The sequence below is a fragment of the Peromyscus leucopus genome, chromosome 1 (genome assembly GCF_004664715.2).
Source record: "Peromyscus leucopus breed LL Stock chromosome 1, UCI_PerLeu_2.1, whole genome shotgun sequence".
NCBI lineage: Eukaryota > Metazoa > Chordata > Mammalia > Rodentia > Cricetidae > Peromyscus > Peromyscus leucopus.
Window position 1 is genome coordinate 119,652,962 of NC_051063.1, and position 17,763 is coordinate 119,670,724.

Sequence of the window (17,763 nt, forward strand, 5' to 3'; positions counted from 1 at the left end):
AGACACTTGGAGAATGAAGTAGAAAATTCAAACCTTGATTATTTTACACAAATGTAAAGTGCTTTCAATCTTTTTTTTTAATGTGACACCAATACATTATTGGTGACTGTACTTATTATTAGTGTGTTCAAACCTATGAACAAGACCTGGGTACATCACTGAAAATTCTGGGATAAATCACCTCTCAACAAAATAGATTGCTTTGAATTAATACAACTTTCTAATAACTTTCATAGCAATGCCAGAAGGATGCTTGTTTTCAACCCATCTGTACAAATGTATTACCCTTGGTAATACATAATCTGGAATGCAATTATAACACACAATTTCTTACTGGGAATGTAGAATACTCAGAAGTTATTTATAAGTTATAGGGTCAGTTATCAGCTATCACACTATTCAAATGTAAGCATAAAAATGGACGCAAGTGATATTGCAGATATAGAAATGGCTGTTCAAAATATACAACAATGGGACCAAAGCCTAAGTCCTGTTTTACCACTCTAAAGTGCAGTTTAGTTTCTACTCTGATATCAAAATACTGATAGGTATTTTGAGAGTCAGGATGATTATTGACTCATTATGTAACATATGAACACTAGGGGGATCTGCATGGTAGCAGGCACTCAGACGTGTATGAGTCACATGGGTTCATGCACTCTGGTTCTCTGGACACTGAATATGTGAGGATGTTACTCCCTATCATAGATACTCCTGGACATGACACACATGTGTCTGTATTGAGCCATGCATATGATAAGCTGTTTCTGAAACTTCCACTCAAAATTCATTTTGGAATTTCTAATGGAATCTACTTCAACATGTTCAAATGGTGATAAAAAAAAAACAGTTTGCTGAACTAAACAGGTTAGCAAATTTTCTTAAGAGGACTCATGTCTGGGGCCTTCATGTCCACTGACATGAATGGAATCATCAGGGGTAGGGAGGGGAAGGATGATCATTAAACAAAATTATCATTTGCCACCTGGACACAGACACTCAGGTGCAGAGCCACAGGCCAAAAAGTACTTAAGAATTCCCCAGAAGAGAAAAACAGCCTGAAAAATACTGAGGGTCATAAATGCTTTTCTCGGTAGTAATCACAGTAATAAAAAGAGACACATGGGCAACTCCAACACATTAATACATAAGCTTCTGCCTGACTGTTCATGCTGCACTTTGCTCAGGCTCACAGTGTAGGTGATGCGATAAAGATGTTGTCTTTGGTGTTTGTCATCTTGATCCTGGAGGATTTTTTGCTTTTAAGTGTGACAGATCATAGGTGCTTTTGGAGAATAAAACAAAGTGACAACGGGGATGAAGATGTGGAGGACGATTGTTTTTTTTACATTTACACAAAACAGGGTCCACTGGTGAATGATCATTTCAGTGGAAATCTACATGCTCAGTAAGTACCTCTTTCATTTATTTATGTTTATCATAGTAAATAATGTTTACTAAGGCTATAGATAGGTTGACCATCATTCTTGCTGTCTATTCTCCCTGTTTCTCACCCACACTATGAAGACTAAACAAAAATTTATTTTGTGTTTTGCTGCTGATTATTTCCCTGTTTCTGGATTAGGGGTTATTTTGTCACTTATCTCTTTAGAGTGACATTTTTGGACTGAATGACATACACTTTCAACCTTGTTACTAGAGGGGTATAATTATTAGTTACAGTTCTCACTTGGTGGGGCCATGCATTGTCCCCCAGAAACACAATGCAAAGCACTACCCGAGTTCCCTTTTTAGAGGCTACAATAAAGTGGTCTTTCAATGGTCTACTACCATTCCTTCCATTAGTATGGAAAGCCCAATTCCTGTACAGAGATGATCTTGATCTTCCTGATCTGCTTTATGGGTAAATTTCTTATGGAGATATGTATCCTTTGTTCAAATAATCTACGTATCATCATTTTCTACCTGCCTGGCTATGACTTATAGCTGCAATCAATAATAGGAACAAAATGTCACTATGAATATTTTATTCTTCCCTTTCAATTATGTTTCATTTGATCATATGCGTAGCCAGAGATTGGTTGCATTAACAATGCTATGTCTTCATTAAAGTTCTAGGTTAGGAATTTATGTAACAGCTATTTAGATTATTTGAGTAAAGAATTTCATTCATCTGTTACAAGAGAAGATGTCACTTCAAGTACTAACCTGCTATTTGCCTTGTCATGTGCAAGAATGAAAGCTATTTCCTGCAGTACCTGTCAATATCTGAGAGAGGGTTATTAAGATTACAGATTTGGTCACATTCCCCACCATTGAAGATTGTTTGTTGAATTCATACTTCCACATCATGATTTTGCCTGCTACTTTAACATTTTGGACACTCACCCTACATTTATGTCTCTATTTCCTCTTTCCCTAGTGATACAAAATGTATTTAAATATTATAGCAATATACATGATTTATTCCTTGACTTGTATGGTAGACTATCACTTTTGTCGTTAATGAGATGTGTAGAATTTGGCATTTGAGTTTGGGAAATCATGCCAAATATCCCCTGGATCATGCTAAGGAAATTGTCACAAATAAAACATTTTTTGGTAACAAATACTTTTTAATATGGGATATTGTTATATCTATGAGGTCCAGCACAGTGGAGTTTAAGAGCTTGGGACAAATATTGTATTGTTATTTATAGCTTATGCATGAATTAAATTCAAAGCAGAGGAGGATGTTTTGAGACTGTGGATCAGATGAGAGAAATGTTCTAAGAAGAAATGGAAGTAAGGGGGAAGTTTAATGAAACCAAATGAATATAGTGTGTGATGATCACTAGCCTGGATATCAAATACATGGTTATGGGCAATGGATGATGAGAAACATTCTAAGAGTGATGATGTAAGGAATTAGTATTCACAGTAAAATAGAGCATGGCAATGATTTCCCAAAGTCCAGAATATAAGTCACAGTTGATAAAGACCTGAGGGAAAAGTCAGTGAAATTTGAAAAATAAAATCAAGAATGAGGCTGAATTGTGCACTGTGCCCCATCAGCCTCTAGCACACAGAATTTGGAGGGGAACTTCATCTTCTTAGAAGTTAAGGTGAGAGCATTTGTACTTCCTTTTATCATTCACTCTCCAACCTCATCATCTGATGGACCAACATGCCTGAGTAATGGAGTAATATGATATCTCTTGATAACGATGCTGGGAATTTTATGTCTGTAAAACAAATAGTTGAAATTAAAGGTCCTTTTCATATCCAGGCTTACATACTTACATGGTATAAGATAAGAGAAGTCTAAAAGAATGTTTTAAACTTTCTGAAGTTATGAGAGATAAAAGAGCATAACACAACATATGTTTTCATATCTAGATGCCTGACTTTGCCTTTTTACAAATGAGAAATCTAAGTTCAGTATTTGTTAATGTAAGAGATGGCTCATGTAGGCATAAATGCCTCAGGTATGCAAATACTGCTATGTGGCTTGATCATTCAGACTTACATCCTTTGCCATGCCATGATGCAAACTGATAACTAGTTATGCAACAATTTTGGTAATGCACTTGTCTTTGTATGATATGGAGGTGCTTGAGAATTTTTGTGATAAATAAAAATATTTAAACTTAAGTAAGTCATGGTATAGCTATACAATGGCATAGATTGTATATAAAAGCTGTTCAATAAATCATTGGAATCTTATTTTGATAATACAATAATGAAATCAAAATTATTAACTATCATTTAGTGACTATTCACCATATAGCAATCACTATCTAAGGACTTTACATATATTAACTTAGTCCTGGTGGACCTAGAAAAGAAGGTACTACTGTGGTCTCTTTTTTTTCTAACTTTTTTATCTCTTTTATTATTTAAAACAATTACTAATTTAAATATATATTGATCATGGTCTTTCCTTCACACAAGTTCTTTCAGATCCTCTCCCCTTCCCTACTCACCCAATTTAAAGTTCTTTCTCCAAAAAACTAAAAAACCCAAACAAAAAAACAAATAAAACATCACCTAAAAAGAAACAAAAATGCAACCATAAAAGAATGTGGCAATGAAAGTCCTTCATAATTTAACTATACACCTATCAGATGAAGACACACTGAGGCAACAAAACAAGGATGGCTCAAAGAGTGATGCATGGTTTTGCCTGTGAAAAGGAAATAAAAGAGATCTCCTGGGTAAATTGGGGGCAGGGGTAGTGAGATGGAAGGATGGGAACTTGAAGGAGTGGATTGGGTGGACTGAGTATGAGGAGTGCATTGGAAGTGGGATTTAGGGGGATAGCAACAAAAGAGACTTCCCATATTCAATATAATTCTTGGAGTTCTAGCCAGAGCAATAAGACAACATAAGGAGATTTAGGGGATATAAATTGGAAAAGAAGAAGTCAAGCTTTCCCTATTTGCAAAGGACATGATAGTATACATGAGTGACCCCAAAAATTTAATCAAAGCACTCATACAGCTTATAAACCGCTTCAGCAACATAGCAGGATACAAGATCAACTCAAAAAAATCAATAGCCCTCCTATATACAATTGACAAACAGGCTGAGAAGGAAATCAGAGATACATCACCCTTTACAATAGCCACAAATGATATAAAATGCCTTGGGGTAACACTAAACAAGCAAGTGAAGGACCTATATGACAAGAACTTTAAGTACCTGAAAAAAGAATTTGAAGATGTCAGAAAATGGAAAGATCTCCCATTCTCATGGATAGGCAGGATTAACATAGTAAAAATGGCAATCTGACCAAAAGCAATCTACAGATTCAATGCATTCCCCATCAAAATACCAACACAATTCTTCACACACCTGGAAAGAATAATACTCAACTTCATATAGAAAAACAAAAAACCCAGGATAGCCAAAAGAATCCTGTACAATAAAACAACCTCTGGAGGCATCATGATCCCTGACTTCAAGCTCTACTATAGAGCTACAGTAATAAAAAACAGCTTGGTACTGGCATAAAAACCGACATGTGGACCAATGGACTCGAATTGAAGACCCTTACAATAATCCACACACCTATAAACGTATAATTTTTGACAAAGAAGCCAAAAGTGTACAATGGAAAGAAGAAAGCATCTTCAACAAATGATGCTGGCATAACAGAATGTCAACGTGTAGAAGATTGCAAGTAGATCCATATCTGTCACCGTGCACAAATCTTAAGTCCAAGTGGATCAAAGACCTCAACATAAATCCAGTTACTCTGAACCTGATAGAAGAGAAAGTAGGAAGTAGTCTTGAATGCATTGGCATAGGAGATCACTTCCTAAATATAACACCAGTACAGTAGCACAGACACTGAGACAAACAATCAATCAATGGTCAGTTTCAACCTCTTGAAACTGAGAGGCTTTTGTAGAGCAAAGGATACAGTCAACAAGGCAAAGCAACAGCCTACAGAATGGGAAAAGGTCTTCACCAACCCTACATCTGACAGAGGACTGATATCCAGAATATATAAAGAACTCAAGAAATGAGACATCAAAACGACCAACAGTCCAATTGAGAAATGGGCTATAGATCTAAACAGAGAATTAGAATTCTCAACAGAGGAAATTCAAATGGCTGAAAGACATTTAAGGAATTGCTCAACATCCCTAATCATCAGGAAAATGCAAATCAAAATGACTCTGAGATACCACCTTACACCTTTCAGAATGGCTAAGATCAAAAACACTGAAGACAGCTCATGCTGGAAAGGATGTGGAGCTAGGAGAACTCTCCACCACTGTTGGTGGGAATGCAAGCTTGTACAACCACTTTGGAAATCAATATGATGCTTTCTTAGAAAACTGGGAATCAATCTCCCCCAAGACCCAGCTATAACACTCTTGGGCATATACCCAAGGAATGCTGAATCATACCACAAGGGCACTTGTTCAGCTATGTTCATATCAGCATTGTTTATAATAGCCAGAACCTGGAAACAACCTAGATGCCCTTCAACTGAAGAATGGATTAATAAAATGTGGGACATATACACAATGGAATACTACTCAGCAGAGAACAACAATGACATCATGAGGTTTGCAGGCAAATGGATGGATCTAGAAAAAAATCATCCTGAGTGAGGTAACACAGACTCAGAAAGACAAGCATGGTATGTACTCACTCATAGAAGGATAATAGATGTAAAACAAAGATGACTAGACTGCTACTCACAACTCCAGGGAGGCTACTTAGAAAACAGGACCCTAAGAAAGACACAGAGATCGCCCAATGACAGAGAAATGGATGAGATCTACATGAACAACATGGGCGTGAGTGGGGGTAATGAAGGGCAAGGGTCGAGGGAAAGAGAGCTTGGGGGAGTGGGAGATCCCAGCTGGATCAGGAACAGAGAGGGAGAACAAGGAAAAAGAGACCATGATAGATGAAGACCACATGAGAATAGGAAGAAACAGAGTGCTTGAGAAGTCCACGGAAATCCACAAAGATATCTCCACAATAGACTACTGGCAATGGGTGAGAGAAAGCCCAAACTGACCTACTCTGGTGATAGGATGGCCAAACACCCTAACTGTTGTGTTAGAAATCTCATCCAATGACTGAGGGAACCAGATGCATAGATCCATGGCCAGGCCCCAGGTGGAGCTCCAGGAGTCCAATTGGCGAGAAAGAGGAGGGTTTGTATGAGTGAGAATTGTTGAGACCAAGATTGGAAAAAGCACAGGGACAAATAGCCAAACGAATGGAAACAGGTGAACTATGAACCAATAGCTGAGGAGCCCCCAACTGGATCAGGCCCTCTGGATAATTGAGACAGTTGATTAGCTTGAACTGTTTAGGAGGCATCCAGGCAGTAGGACCATTTTCTGATATCTTTTTCAATTTCTTTCTTCAGAGACATAAAGTTCTTGTCATACAGGTCTTTCACTTGCTTAGTTAGAGTTACCCCAAGGTATTCTATATTATTTGTGGCTTTTGTAAAGGGTGATGTTTCTCTGACTTCTTTCTTGGCCCATTTATCATTTGTATATAGAAGGGATACTGATTTTTTGAGTTAATTTTAAACTTAATCTTAAACCTAAAGGGAAACTTACACAATGTACAGAGCCCATGATGTCCTGCAAATGAAGGAGGAGGGTGTCCTCAAATTTCTTGTCACAGGAACCAACTTAGGTGGCACCAACCATGACTTTCAAATGGAGCAGTACATTTACAAAAGGAAAAGTGATTAGATCTACATCACAAATCTGAAGAAGGCCCAGGGGAAACTGTTGCTTGCAGCCTAGGCTACCATTGCCATTAAGAACCGTGCTGATATCAGCGTCATCTCCTCCAGGAGCACTGGCCATTGATCAGTGCTGAAGTTTGCTGCTGCCACTGGAGCCATTCCAATTCCTGGCTGCTTCATGCCTGAGTCCTTCACTAATCAGATCCAAGCAGCCTTTAGGGAGCCATAGTTTCTAGTGGTGGTTTTCCCAAGGCTAACCTCACAGTGGCGTCTTACGTCAACTACCACTGCTCTGTGTAACACAGACTCTCCTCTGCACTACATGGGTATTATCAACCAATACAACAACAAGGAAGCTCATTCAATGTTTCTGATGTGGTGAATGCTGGCCCAGGAAGTATTCTGCCTCTGTGGCACTATCTCCCATGGCCACCCATGGAGGATATGCCTGATCTGTATTTCTACAGAGACCCAGAGGCGACTGAGGAGGGGGAAAGGCTGTTGTTGAGAAGGCTGTGATAAAGCACAAATGAACTGCACCAGCTCCTGAGTTCACTGCTGCTCAGCCAGAGGTGGAAGACTTGTCTGAGGGCATACAGGTATCCTCTGTATCCATTCAGCAGTTCCTAATGATGACTAGAGTGTCCAGCCATCCACCAATGATAGGTCAGCAGATCCCACAAAGCAGGACACTGAATTTGTTGGAGCCACCATTGAGTGGTCCAGGGCTGCTCTGCAGATAGCAGGGCAAAAGAGGAAAACCGTGATTGAAAGTTCCTAAAAGCTTGAAAAAACCAACAACATAGATCAGGGTCTATATATCTGTGTTCAATTAAGTAAGTATAAAATGCATTGTTCTTGATCCAAGGGCCCCTGTGAAGTAAAGGGAGTTCACTCCTCATAAAGAAACAGTCATTGTTATACTCAGCCTTTTATCACTCAAGATTGGACAACCTCAGAAAATTAAAAGGAGAAAATTCTGTGGAATGGAGAGGAAAAAATAAGAAATGTTATGTTATTTGTGTTACCTATGAATTCAATAGCCTCCTAAGATCTGTTTATTCTGGTAGACAGATTTTACTAACCATTTCTCATTTACTAAGTTATTGTCTTATTTATTCTTTATGGGGGAAAAATATCAGAATCAAGGTAGGTGACAGAACTCATTCATTTTCTGTGTACAGTAAATAAATGAAGATAAAGCCATGAACACTTTCAGTATTGGCTATCACCTACTTTCTGGTCTATGGACAGTCCACAGGCTTCTTGCCATGTTCACAGACAACAGAGGCAAACTATATGAATTTTCAAAAATAAGAGTCCCATTTGAGTGAAATCTATCTCCAAAAAAAATCTTTTAAATGTTCTTAAATTCTTTCACAGATCTCACATTCTCATATACCACAGCAATGAGACCTATATCTACAGTACATAATCAGTAGAGTGACTATAGTCTAAGATTATCATGTTTAGAGCCTAAACTCAAGTGATCATCATGTTCTGTTTTCAGATTGACAGCCAAGAATATCCACTTGATTTTGTCTCTATTTTTTGCCATCAAACAAATAAACAGGAACATTCATGTTTTACCCAATATTTCTCTGATGGTTAAAGTCAGCTGTGCCAAAAAGAAAGATCTGCAAACAATCCGTGTATTCTCAAATAAAGATGCAATTATTCCTAATTACAACTGTAAACATGAAAGAAGATTGTTCAGTGTACTTACCGGACCAAGGTGGTTATCATCCATCACACTTGGGCCCCTCCTATACATTTTCACAATACCACAGGTGAGGTTAGGTGGGGCTTGTGATGAAACCCTGTCTCCATTTCTGCCACCTTTCTGAGCACCAAGACAGATTGGAATTCATAACTGGCTTTATGTCTATTCTGATTCATAGTTCGAAGCATAAATACTCACTTTTGGGCATGGACATGGCAGATTAATTGGAAATAGATCTGAAAGAGTGGAGATGTGAGGTGTTTTAATGTAAGATAGAGTCTTATCAATAGTTTTTGAGAAAAATCGACAAAAAAAATGTAATAACTAGATAAACAATTCATACTTCCTAACACTCACAGATTTTTTTAGAATGCTTAGAAAGACTGAGACGATGTATTTATCTTCTTCATATTGTTTATGTTTATGTTCTTTAGCTTTATTATGGGCCATTTCATCCTCTCCTGAGTGACCGTGAACGTTTTCCTTACCTGTACCAGGTATCTCCAAAGCACACATTTCTGTCCTTGGCCATGATGGCTTTGATGATTCATTTTGGCTGGAACTGGGTGGGACTAGTAATTCCAGATGATGACCCAGGCATTCAATTTCTCTCTGAATTGAGAGAAGAGATGCACAAACACAGAGTCTGTTTGGCCTTTGTGAATGTGATCACAGAAAATAGAGACCAGAAAAGAACTGAAACATACTATAACCAGATCATGACATCATCAGCAAAAGTAATTATCATCTATGGGGACACAGACTCTGCTCTAACTCTACACTTTAGACTATGGCAATATTTAGGCACTCAGAGACTCTGGATCACCACCTCATGGTGGGATATGACCACAAGTAAAGGGGAGATCCCCAAAAACTCCTTCCATGGGACTCTCATTTTATCACATCACCATTCTGAGATTTCTGGTTTTAAAAAATTCATTCAGACTGTGCAACCTTCCAACTACAGTAGAAATATTTCCCTTTGTAGGTTGTGGTGGATGTATTTTAACTGTTCATTGCCATCTCATTGTAACACATTGAAAAACTGTTCAACCAACATCCTACTAGAATGGTTATCCAGGAACCAATTTGAAGTGTCCATGAGAGAGACAAGTTACAACCTATACAATGCTGTCTATGCTGTGGCCTATGCACTTCATGAAATGCTTGTTGAACAAATAGTTACATCACCAGAGAATACTGGGAAAAGACTGGAATTTTACCCCTGGCAGGTAATAAGACATGGCTTAAAATTTACCATAGATTCTAAATACATGTTTTCTACAAATCTTTCTCCCAAGTAGATGGATTTCTGTACTCTTTTGCTGCATACGACATAAACCTTATTAGTGGTATAAATTAACATCAAGAGACAACAATATACAGGAAACATCAGAATTGATGCTATTGCTTATCCTCCACAATGTGACAATAAGACCCTATTGCTGAAGATACCACATAGTGATGACATAGAATATGGAGCAATTGAACTGGTGCTCAACCAAAAATTTTACCACTACTTACTAGATAGTGTTCATAGTGCTGAAAGGTGCTGTTCTCACTACTGAAGCAAAAGAGGAATCATCAATTTCTACAAGTAACAAACCCTGAAAGTTATAAAAATGACATTCCTACATGATGGTAGCACAATTATTAGGGGGCTACCCAACCTAAATCCAACTTTCTGATTGGGTTTAAGACTCATTCTATGAGAAGGTATCCATATCTGACACTGTTAATGAAACCAATCATCTGAATATAAATAGGTCATGGACCCAAGGAAAAACCTACTGCTACTATTCTGCCTAATGAGTATACAATAACACAACTCTTAATAATATGCTTCTATATCTATAGATCAGGACATCACCCAAATCTTATTAGAGAAGTTTCTTCCTGCAGTAGATAGTAACTAACAGAGACCCACAACTGGACAATGTGCAGAAAGTGAGATGCTGTGGAGGACTCATCCCTAAATGGGAGGTCTCTATCACACCACTCCCCTCAGGACCAGGGACCTATACCAAAGAATGGATAGGAAAAAAATCTAAGAGCCAGAGTGTCTGATGATGTAGAACACATTATTTTACAAGCACACAGGGTAGATGCACATATGAACTCACAAAGACCTGCACAAGCACAAGCCAGACAAAATCCCAACACAAAGGAGAAGCAGGCACAAATTCATATCTTGGCCAAAGTAGCTGTTTGCAATTGATATTTTTCTAGAGAGGGAAAATAAATTTTCTTCAATGGAATGATGCTGGATATATCAGCCACACTTCAGGGCAGGCCCCATGCTCAAGAGTAGCTGGTCAACACAAATTGAACTCCATGCTTTTTTATTATTTTATTATTTTATTTAATTTTATATATCAGCCACAGATTCCCTTGTTCTCCCCCCTCCCGGCCCCACCCCGCCTTCCCCCAGCCCACCCCCCATTCCCATCTCCTCCAGGGCAGAACTCCATGCTTTTAATGGCTATATTTTTTTGTTTTTTATTAAGAGAGAAAGAACATGATGTTGGGAGGATAGAAAAGAAGGGAGGGTATGGGAGTTACTGGGAGACAGGAAAGAATATGAGAACCTCTACTGTAAGAAAATTCTCAAAGAACTTTTAAAAAGAAAAATAATTTAAGTTGATTTTGGCCAGCATATTTCCAATACATACCCATTATTGTATTTTCAATATTTGAAACAAAATTATTATATGGCAGCAATAAGCATAACACACCCTTTAAATGATCAAGAATTACTTTATTGCTATAACAAAGTTTATTAACTTGTGTTAAGTAATTATGCAACTGTATTTATGTACTGAGGACCTCCACTCACTAGCTGATGGTCTGATAATATTGATAAAGGAAAAGAAGTTAAGAATGTCTCACTCTCCATGAGTATTACTCAGGTGTGCATGTTGTAGGCCATTAATTCCATTAAGTAACTATTTCCAGGGTATAATGATATTTAATTCTGGATGTATCTTCTTTTCTTCTATTATATTGAGGACTTCTAATAATGCCATATTTTAGGATAGATAAATGAAAATTAAGAGCATTCATATTTTCAGATTATCTGTCCTAATGTGATAGTCCAAACTAAACAGTAAATGTATTTCAGATGGCCCCTTTCCTGGAGAACAACCAATTTATAAGTCCTGGAGAACAAATCAACATGAATCACAAAGGAAAACTGGATACAGAATACGACATTCTCTACATTATGAATTTTCTACCAGGTCTTGGACTTAAGGTGAAAATAGGAAAGTTTTCAAAACATTTTCTACATGGTCAGCAATTGTTTATGGCTGAAGACATGATAGAGTGGACCATGGACATTAGACAGGTGAGCTGGACTTAACTATGATCCTTTACATGTGACATAGTACCAAAGGTCTCAAGGTGGGCATGTGCTTCCTCACACAAGGTAGTGCAGTACAGCATTGGGTAATCTATTGACTCATTTTTTACCTTCCTCAGTTTTCTTATATTAAATATGTGACATATTTGACTCCATTTTTGCATTTATTCATTGATAATATGTATCATAAAGCATATGTTTCTAATAATATTTAAAAACACAACAAAATATCACTCTTTGATTTGTTGTACTTGTTTATGAATGAAGCATTTCAGTGATCTGACTGTAATCACAGTCTCTACTGTGGAGTAGGTCAAATCCTTTTTATTAACATGTATCTTATTTTTGTTAGACAACACCTTCAGTTTGCAGTATGCCTTGCAGAGTAGGATTCAGAAAATCCCTTCAGAAAGGAAAGGCTGTCTGCTGCTTTGATTGTACACCATGTCCAGAGAATGAAATTTCCAATATGACAGGTAATTACATGCCTTACCAAATTAGTAGGTTGTATTTTCAAATCTTCTCTACTCACAGGTGAGTTTGGCAGCCAACATATAGATGTGTGCATTCAAGGATCTAATATAACACTGAAATACATAATTTTACATAGATACTAAAGTGGTGGTATTTGTCTTGCCTCGAGAGTCCCAGGGAAATTTTGAAAATGATGTAATTGGTGGTAAATCAGGTATTGGAGTGAGCAGTACTAGATAAAAAATAAAATTAAACTTTAATATCAAGACCAGTGTGTAAACAGTTTAATATAATTTCAATATGAGCAAAGTGGAGATGGATGTAGTTTGCAGACAGAAATTTTTCATTAAAAAGTTCAGCACTAAACCAGGCAGTAGTGGTGCATGACTTTAATCCCCACATTCCAGATGCAGAGGCAGACAGATCTCTGTGAGCTCAAGGACAGCCTGATCTACAAAATGAGTCAGAGGACAGCTGGAGCTACACAGAGAAACCCTGTCTAAAAACTCAAAACAAACAAAAACAACAACAAAAAGAATGGTCAGCATTTTTAGCTACAAAATATAATGAGTAATGCAAGATTAAAAAGTTGAAATGAATGATATACTGAAATTGGTAATAAAAATTATGTTTGGTCAAATGACACTATGGTATAAGTATAAAATCCAAAGTAATGAGTTAAATGCATTAACTTTGTATGTTGAACACAGAATAAATCTCTACATTGCATCTCATTTAACTTTCTAGTTACATGTATTTAGAAAACATTAAAATCATAATGTAACATTTTTATTACATTTAGTAATGATAAAGTGGTAAGAAAAAATTGAAAAGAATAAGTCAGTGGTTCTCCACCTTCCTAATGCTGCGACCCTTTAATATACCTCCTCATGTTGTGGTAACCCCCCAACCATAAAATTACTTTCATTAATACTTTACAACTGCAATTTTGCTACTGTTATAAATCATGGTGTAAAGATCTGTGTTTTCTGGCGGGCGGTGGTGGCGCACACCTTTAATCCCAGCACTCGGGAGGCAGAGGCAGGCGGATCTCTGTGAGTTCGAGACCAGCCTGGGCTACCAAGTGAGTTCCAGGAAAGGCGCAAAGCTACACAGAGAACCCCTGTCTCAAAAAACCAAAAAAAAAAAATCTGTGTTTTCCAATGGTCCTAGGTGACCCCTTTGAAAGGGTTTGGGGTCACAAGCCACAGGTTGAGAACTGCTGGAATAAATGCTTTTACCCACATGCTTAGATATCAGTTTAGGAAAATAAGATGAAACTTAAAAGTATTGAATAACAATGTATGATCCTAATCAGAAGACTGGTATTAGAAAGATTGGATGCAACTGGATGTGGTTTTCCATTCACTGAAATTTTAAAATTAAATGTACTGTAGTGTAAATTCCAAGTGTGGAAAGAGGCTCTTATATCCAACTGGTATTGAGATGGAAAACATTCTTACAGTGATATTTTCCAAATAAATATTGTCATTTGAGTTCACTAATACTAAAATCTAGTAAAGAAAATAGTGAAAATGTGAAATACTCTCACCTACTAAAATTCTCACATTGAAACATAAAACAAGAAGATTTTGAAGATGTAATGACATTAGGTGCTGATTACTTCACAGAGTTTCACCTTCCTAATTAATACTAATTATGACTTTTTAAACAAGATTTGGGGGAGTATGTATGTCAAAGAAACTATATGAGAACACTGACATGTGGAATTTACTTTGAGGCTCATGGGAAGTTCATAACACGCATGGTGGCAGGTGGCTCTGTGTTCCTTTACTGCCCTTGCCACAGAACAGTGAATACATACATTTATATATATGCTTCTATGAATTGCCCACTGTAAAGTATTTTATTGTACCATGCTGAGTCTATATTTGTTTTCATACAAGATACTAAAAAGTCACAAATATGTATCATGGATAATAATAACAGTTTTTTAAACATGCGTAAGTTTGACGAAGATTAGGTTTGACAGTGATAGAAATATACTACAACATTATTTGAACTGCTATCTACAGTAACAAATAATGCCAATTTGGCTAAATCTTTCCAATACATTAGTTTAACATGTTTGTGAATAACAGAGTGAAATTAAAACCGATGATGTTTATCTTCATATATCAGACACAGATCAATGTGTGAAGTGTCCACATGATCAGTATGCCAACACAGAACAAACTCACTGCCTCAAAAAAGTCGTGACCTTCTTGGCTTATGAAGACCCCTTGGGAATGGCTCTGGCGTGTTTGGCTCTTTGCTTCTCTGCTCTCACAGCTGTTATACTTGGTGTCTTTTTGAAGCATCAAGATACTCCCATTGTCAAGGCCAATAACCGAGTTCTCAGCTATGTCCTGCTCATCTCCCTCATATTTTGTTTTCTCTGTCCCTTGCTCTATATTGGCCATCCTCATATGGCCACCTGCATTCTGCAGCAGACCACATTTGCAATTGTGTTCACTGTAGCTGTTTCTACTATTCTGGCTAAAACAATTACTGTAGTAATGGCCTTCAAGATCACAGATCCAAGGAAAAAGATGAGATGGCTGTTACTATCAGGAACACCTAACTATATCATTCCCATCTGCACCATGATCCAAGTGATTCTCTGTGGAATCTGGCTGGGAACATTTCCTCCATTTGTTGACATGGATCCACACTTTGAATATGGTCACATCATCATTATCTGCAACAAGGGTTCAGTTATTGCCTTCTACTGTGTCCTGGGATACTTGGGTTTACTAGCCCTGGGGACTTTCACTGTAGCTTTCCTGGCCAGGAATCTGCCTGACACATTCAATGAAGCCAAGTTCCTGACATTCAGCATGCTGGTGTTCTGTAGTGTGTGGGTCACTTTTCTCCCTGTCTACCACAGCACTAAGGGGAAAGCAATGGTGGTTGTGGAGATCTTTTCTATCTTGGCCTCCAGTGCAGGGCTGCTTGTTTGTATCTTTGCCCCAAAGTGCTTCTCAATTTTATTAAGACCAGAAAAAAAAATTGTACCAAAGTTTCAGGGGCATGTGTTCTAAAATTGATAATATCCCTTAAATTTTACTAATGTCTTAAGTCTTCACACCTATGGAAACTTGTTTTTTTTACAAATAGGTCAAAAGTACACACCAGAGAAAGAAACATCAACTTCAACAAATGGTGTTGGTCAGACTGAATGAATGAATGAATGAATGTATAAAAATGCAAATATATCCATGTATCAGCCTGCACAAAACTCAACTCCAAATGGATTAAGGACTTCAACATAAGACCAGATATCCTGAATCTGATAGAAGAGACTGTGGAGAATAGTCTTGAATTCATTGGTACAGGAAAAAGGCTTTTTGTAAAGGACACTAATATCACAGGCACTAAGACAAGTAATTAAAAGATAGGTCTTCATGAAACTGAAAGGGTTCTGTAGAGCAAAAGACATCATCATTCAAACAAAGCATCAGGACACAAAATGAGAAAAGATCTTTACCAATTACACATCTAATAGAGGATTGGTATCTAAAATATATAAAGAACTAAAAAAAAATGGACATTAAGAAATCAAATGTTGCCGGGCGGTGGTGGCGGACGCCTTTAATCCCAGCACTCAGGAGGCAGAGCCAGGCGGATCTCTGTGAGTTCGAGGCCAACCTGGGCTACCAAGTGAGCTCCAGGAAAGGCACAAAACTACACAGAGAAACCCTGTCTCGAAAAACCAAAAAAAAAAAAATCAAATGTCAGGGTCTTCAATTCGATTCCATTGGTCCACATGTCGGTTTTCATGCCAATACCAAGCTGTTTTTATTACTGTAGCTCTATAGTAGAGCTTGAAGTCAGGGATTGTGATGCCTCCAGAGGTTGTTTTATTGTACAGGATTCTTTTGGCTATCCTGGGTTTTTTGTTTTTCCATATGAAGTTGAGTATTATTCTTTCCAGGTCTGTGAAGAATTGTGTTGGTATTTTGATGGGGATTGCATTGCATCTGTAGATTGCTTTTGGTAAGATTGCCATTTTTACTATGTTAACCCTGCCTATCCATGAGAATGGGAGATCTTTCAATTTTCTGACATCTTCTTCAATTTCTTTTTTCAGAGACTTAAAGTTCTTGTCATATAGGTCCTTCACTTGCTTGGTTAGTGTTACCCCAAGGTATTTTATATCATTTGTGGCTATTGTAAAGGGTGATGTATCTCTAATTGCCTTCTCATCTTCTTTGTCCATTGTATATAGGAAGGCTACTGATTTTTTTGAGTTGATATTGTATCTTGCTATGTTGCTGAAGGTGTTTATAAGCTTTATCAGTTCCTGGGTGGAATCTTTGGGGTCACTCAAGTATACTATCATGTCATCTGCAAATAGGGAAAGCTTGACTTCTTCCTTTCCAATTTGTATCCCCTTAATCTCCTTATGTTGTCTTATTGCTCTGGCTAGAACTTCAAGTACTATATTGAATAAGTATGGTGAGAGTGGACAACCTTGCCTCGTTCCTGATTTTAGTGGAATTGCTTTGAGTTTCTCTCCATTTAATTTGATGTTGGCTGTTTGTTGCTTGCTGTAAATTGCCTTTATTATGTTTAGGTATGTTCCCTGTATTCCTGATCGCTCCAAGACTTTTATCATGAAGGGGTGCTGGATTTTGTCAAATGCCTTTTCTGCATCTAGTGAGATGATCATGTGGTTTTTTTCTTTGAGTTTGTTTATATGGTGTATTACATTGACGGACTTTTGTATGTTGAACCAACCTTGCATCCCTGGGATGAAGCCTACTTGATCATGGTGGATAATTGTTCTGATGTGTTCTTGGAGTCTGTTTGCCAGTATTTTATTGAGTATTTTTGCATCAATGTTCATGAGGGAGATTGGTCTGTAGTTCTCTTTCTTTGTTGTATCCTTGTTTGGTTTAGGAATCAGGGTAATTGTAGCCTCATAGAAGGAGTTTGGTAATGTTCCTTCTGTTTCTATTATGTGGAACAATTTAGAGAGTGTTAGTGGACCAATGGAATCGAATTGAAGACCATGACATTAACCCA

The 17,763-nt window shown here is 37.5% G+C and overlaps 1 protein-coding gene and 1 pseudogene across 1 annotated transcript; both read left to right on the forward strand.

The window, feature by feature from the left end:
* Positions 1-1,214: 1,214 nt before the first annotated feature.
* On the forward strand, positions 1,215-15,776 carry LOC114696148 (vomeronasal type-2 receptor 116-like). The gene is made up of 6 exons (XM_028873706.1): positions 1,215-1,408; positions 8,685-8,964; positions 9,332-10,129; positions 12,019-12,243; positions 12,611-12,734; positions 14,875-15,776. Exons 1-6 carry the CDS (start codon positions 1,215-1,217, stop codon positions 15,774-15,776), a joined length of 2,523 nt encoding a protein of 840 aa, XP_028729539.1.
* On the forward strand, positions 7,044-7,955 carry LOC114696133 (annotated as a pseudogene).
* Positions 15,777-17,763: the final 1,987 nt, after the last annotated feature.

What these genes read in the sequence shown, in the direction of transcription:
- LOC114696148 (XM_028873706.1), top strand. Translation starts at nt 1,215, where the DNA reads ATGTTGTCTTTGGTGTTTGTCATCTTGATCCTGGAGGATTTTTTGCTT. An exon ending in AGTGGAAATCTACATGCTCA is followed by an intron (nt 1,409 to 8,684) that starts GTAAGTACCTCT and finishes TTCTGTTTTCAG; the next exon opens with ATTGACAGCCAAGAATATCC. An exon ending in TGAAATTTCCAATATGACAG is followed by an intron (nt 12,735 to 14,874) that starts GTAATTACATGC and finishes TTCATATATCAG; the next exon opens with ACACAGATCAATGTGTGAAG.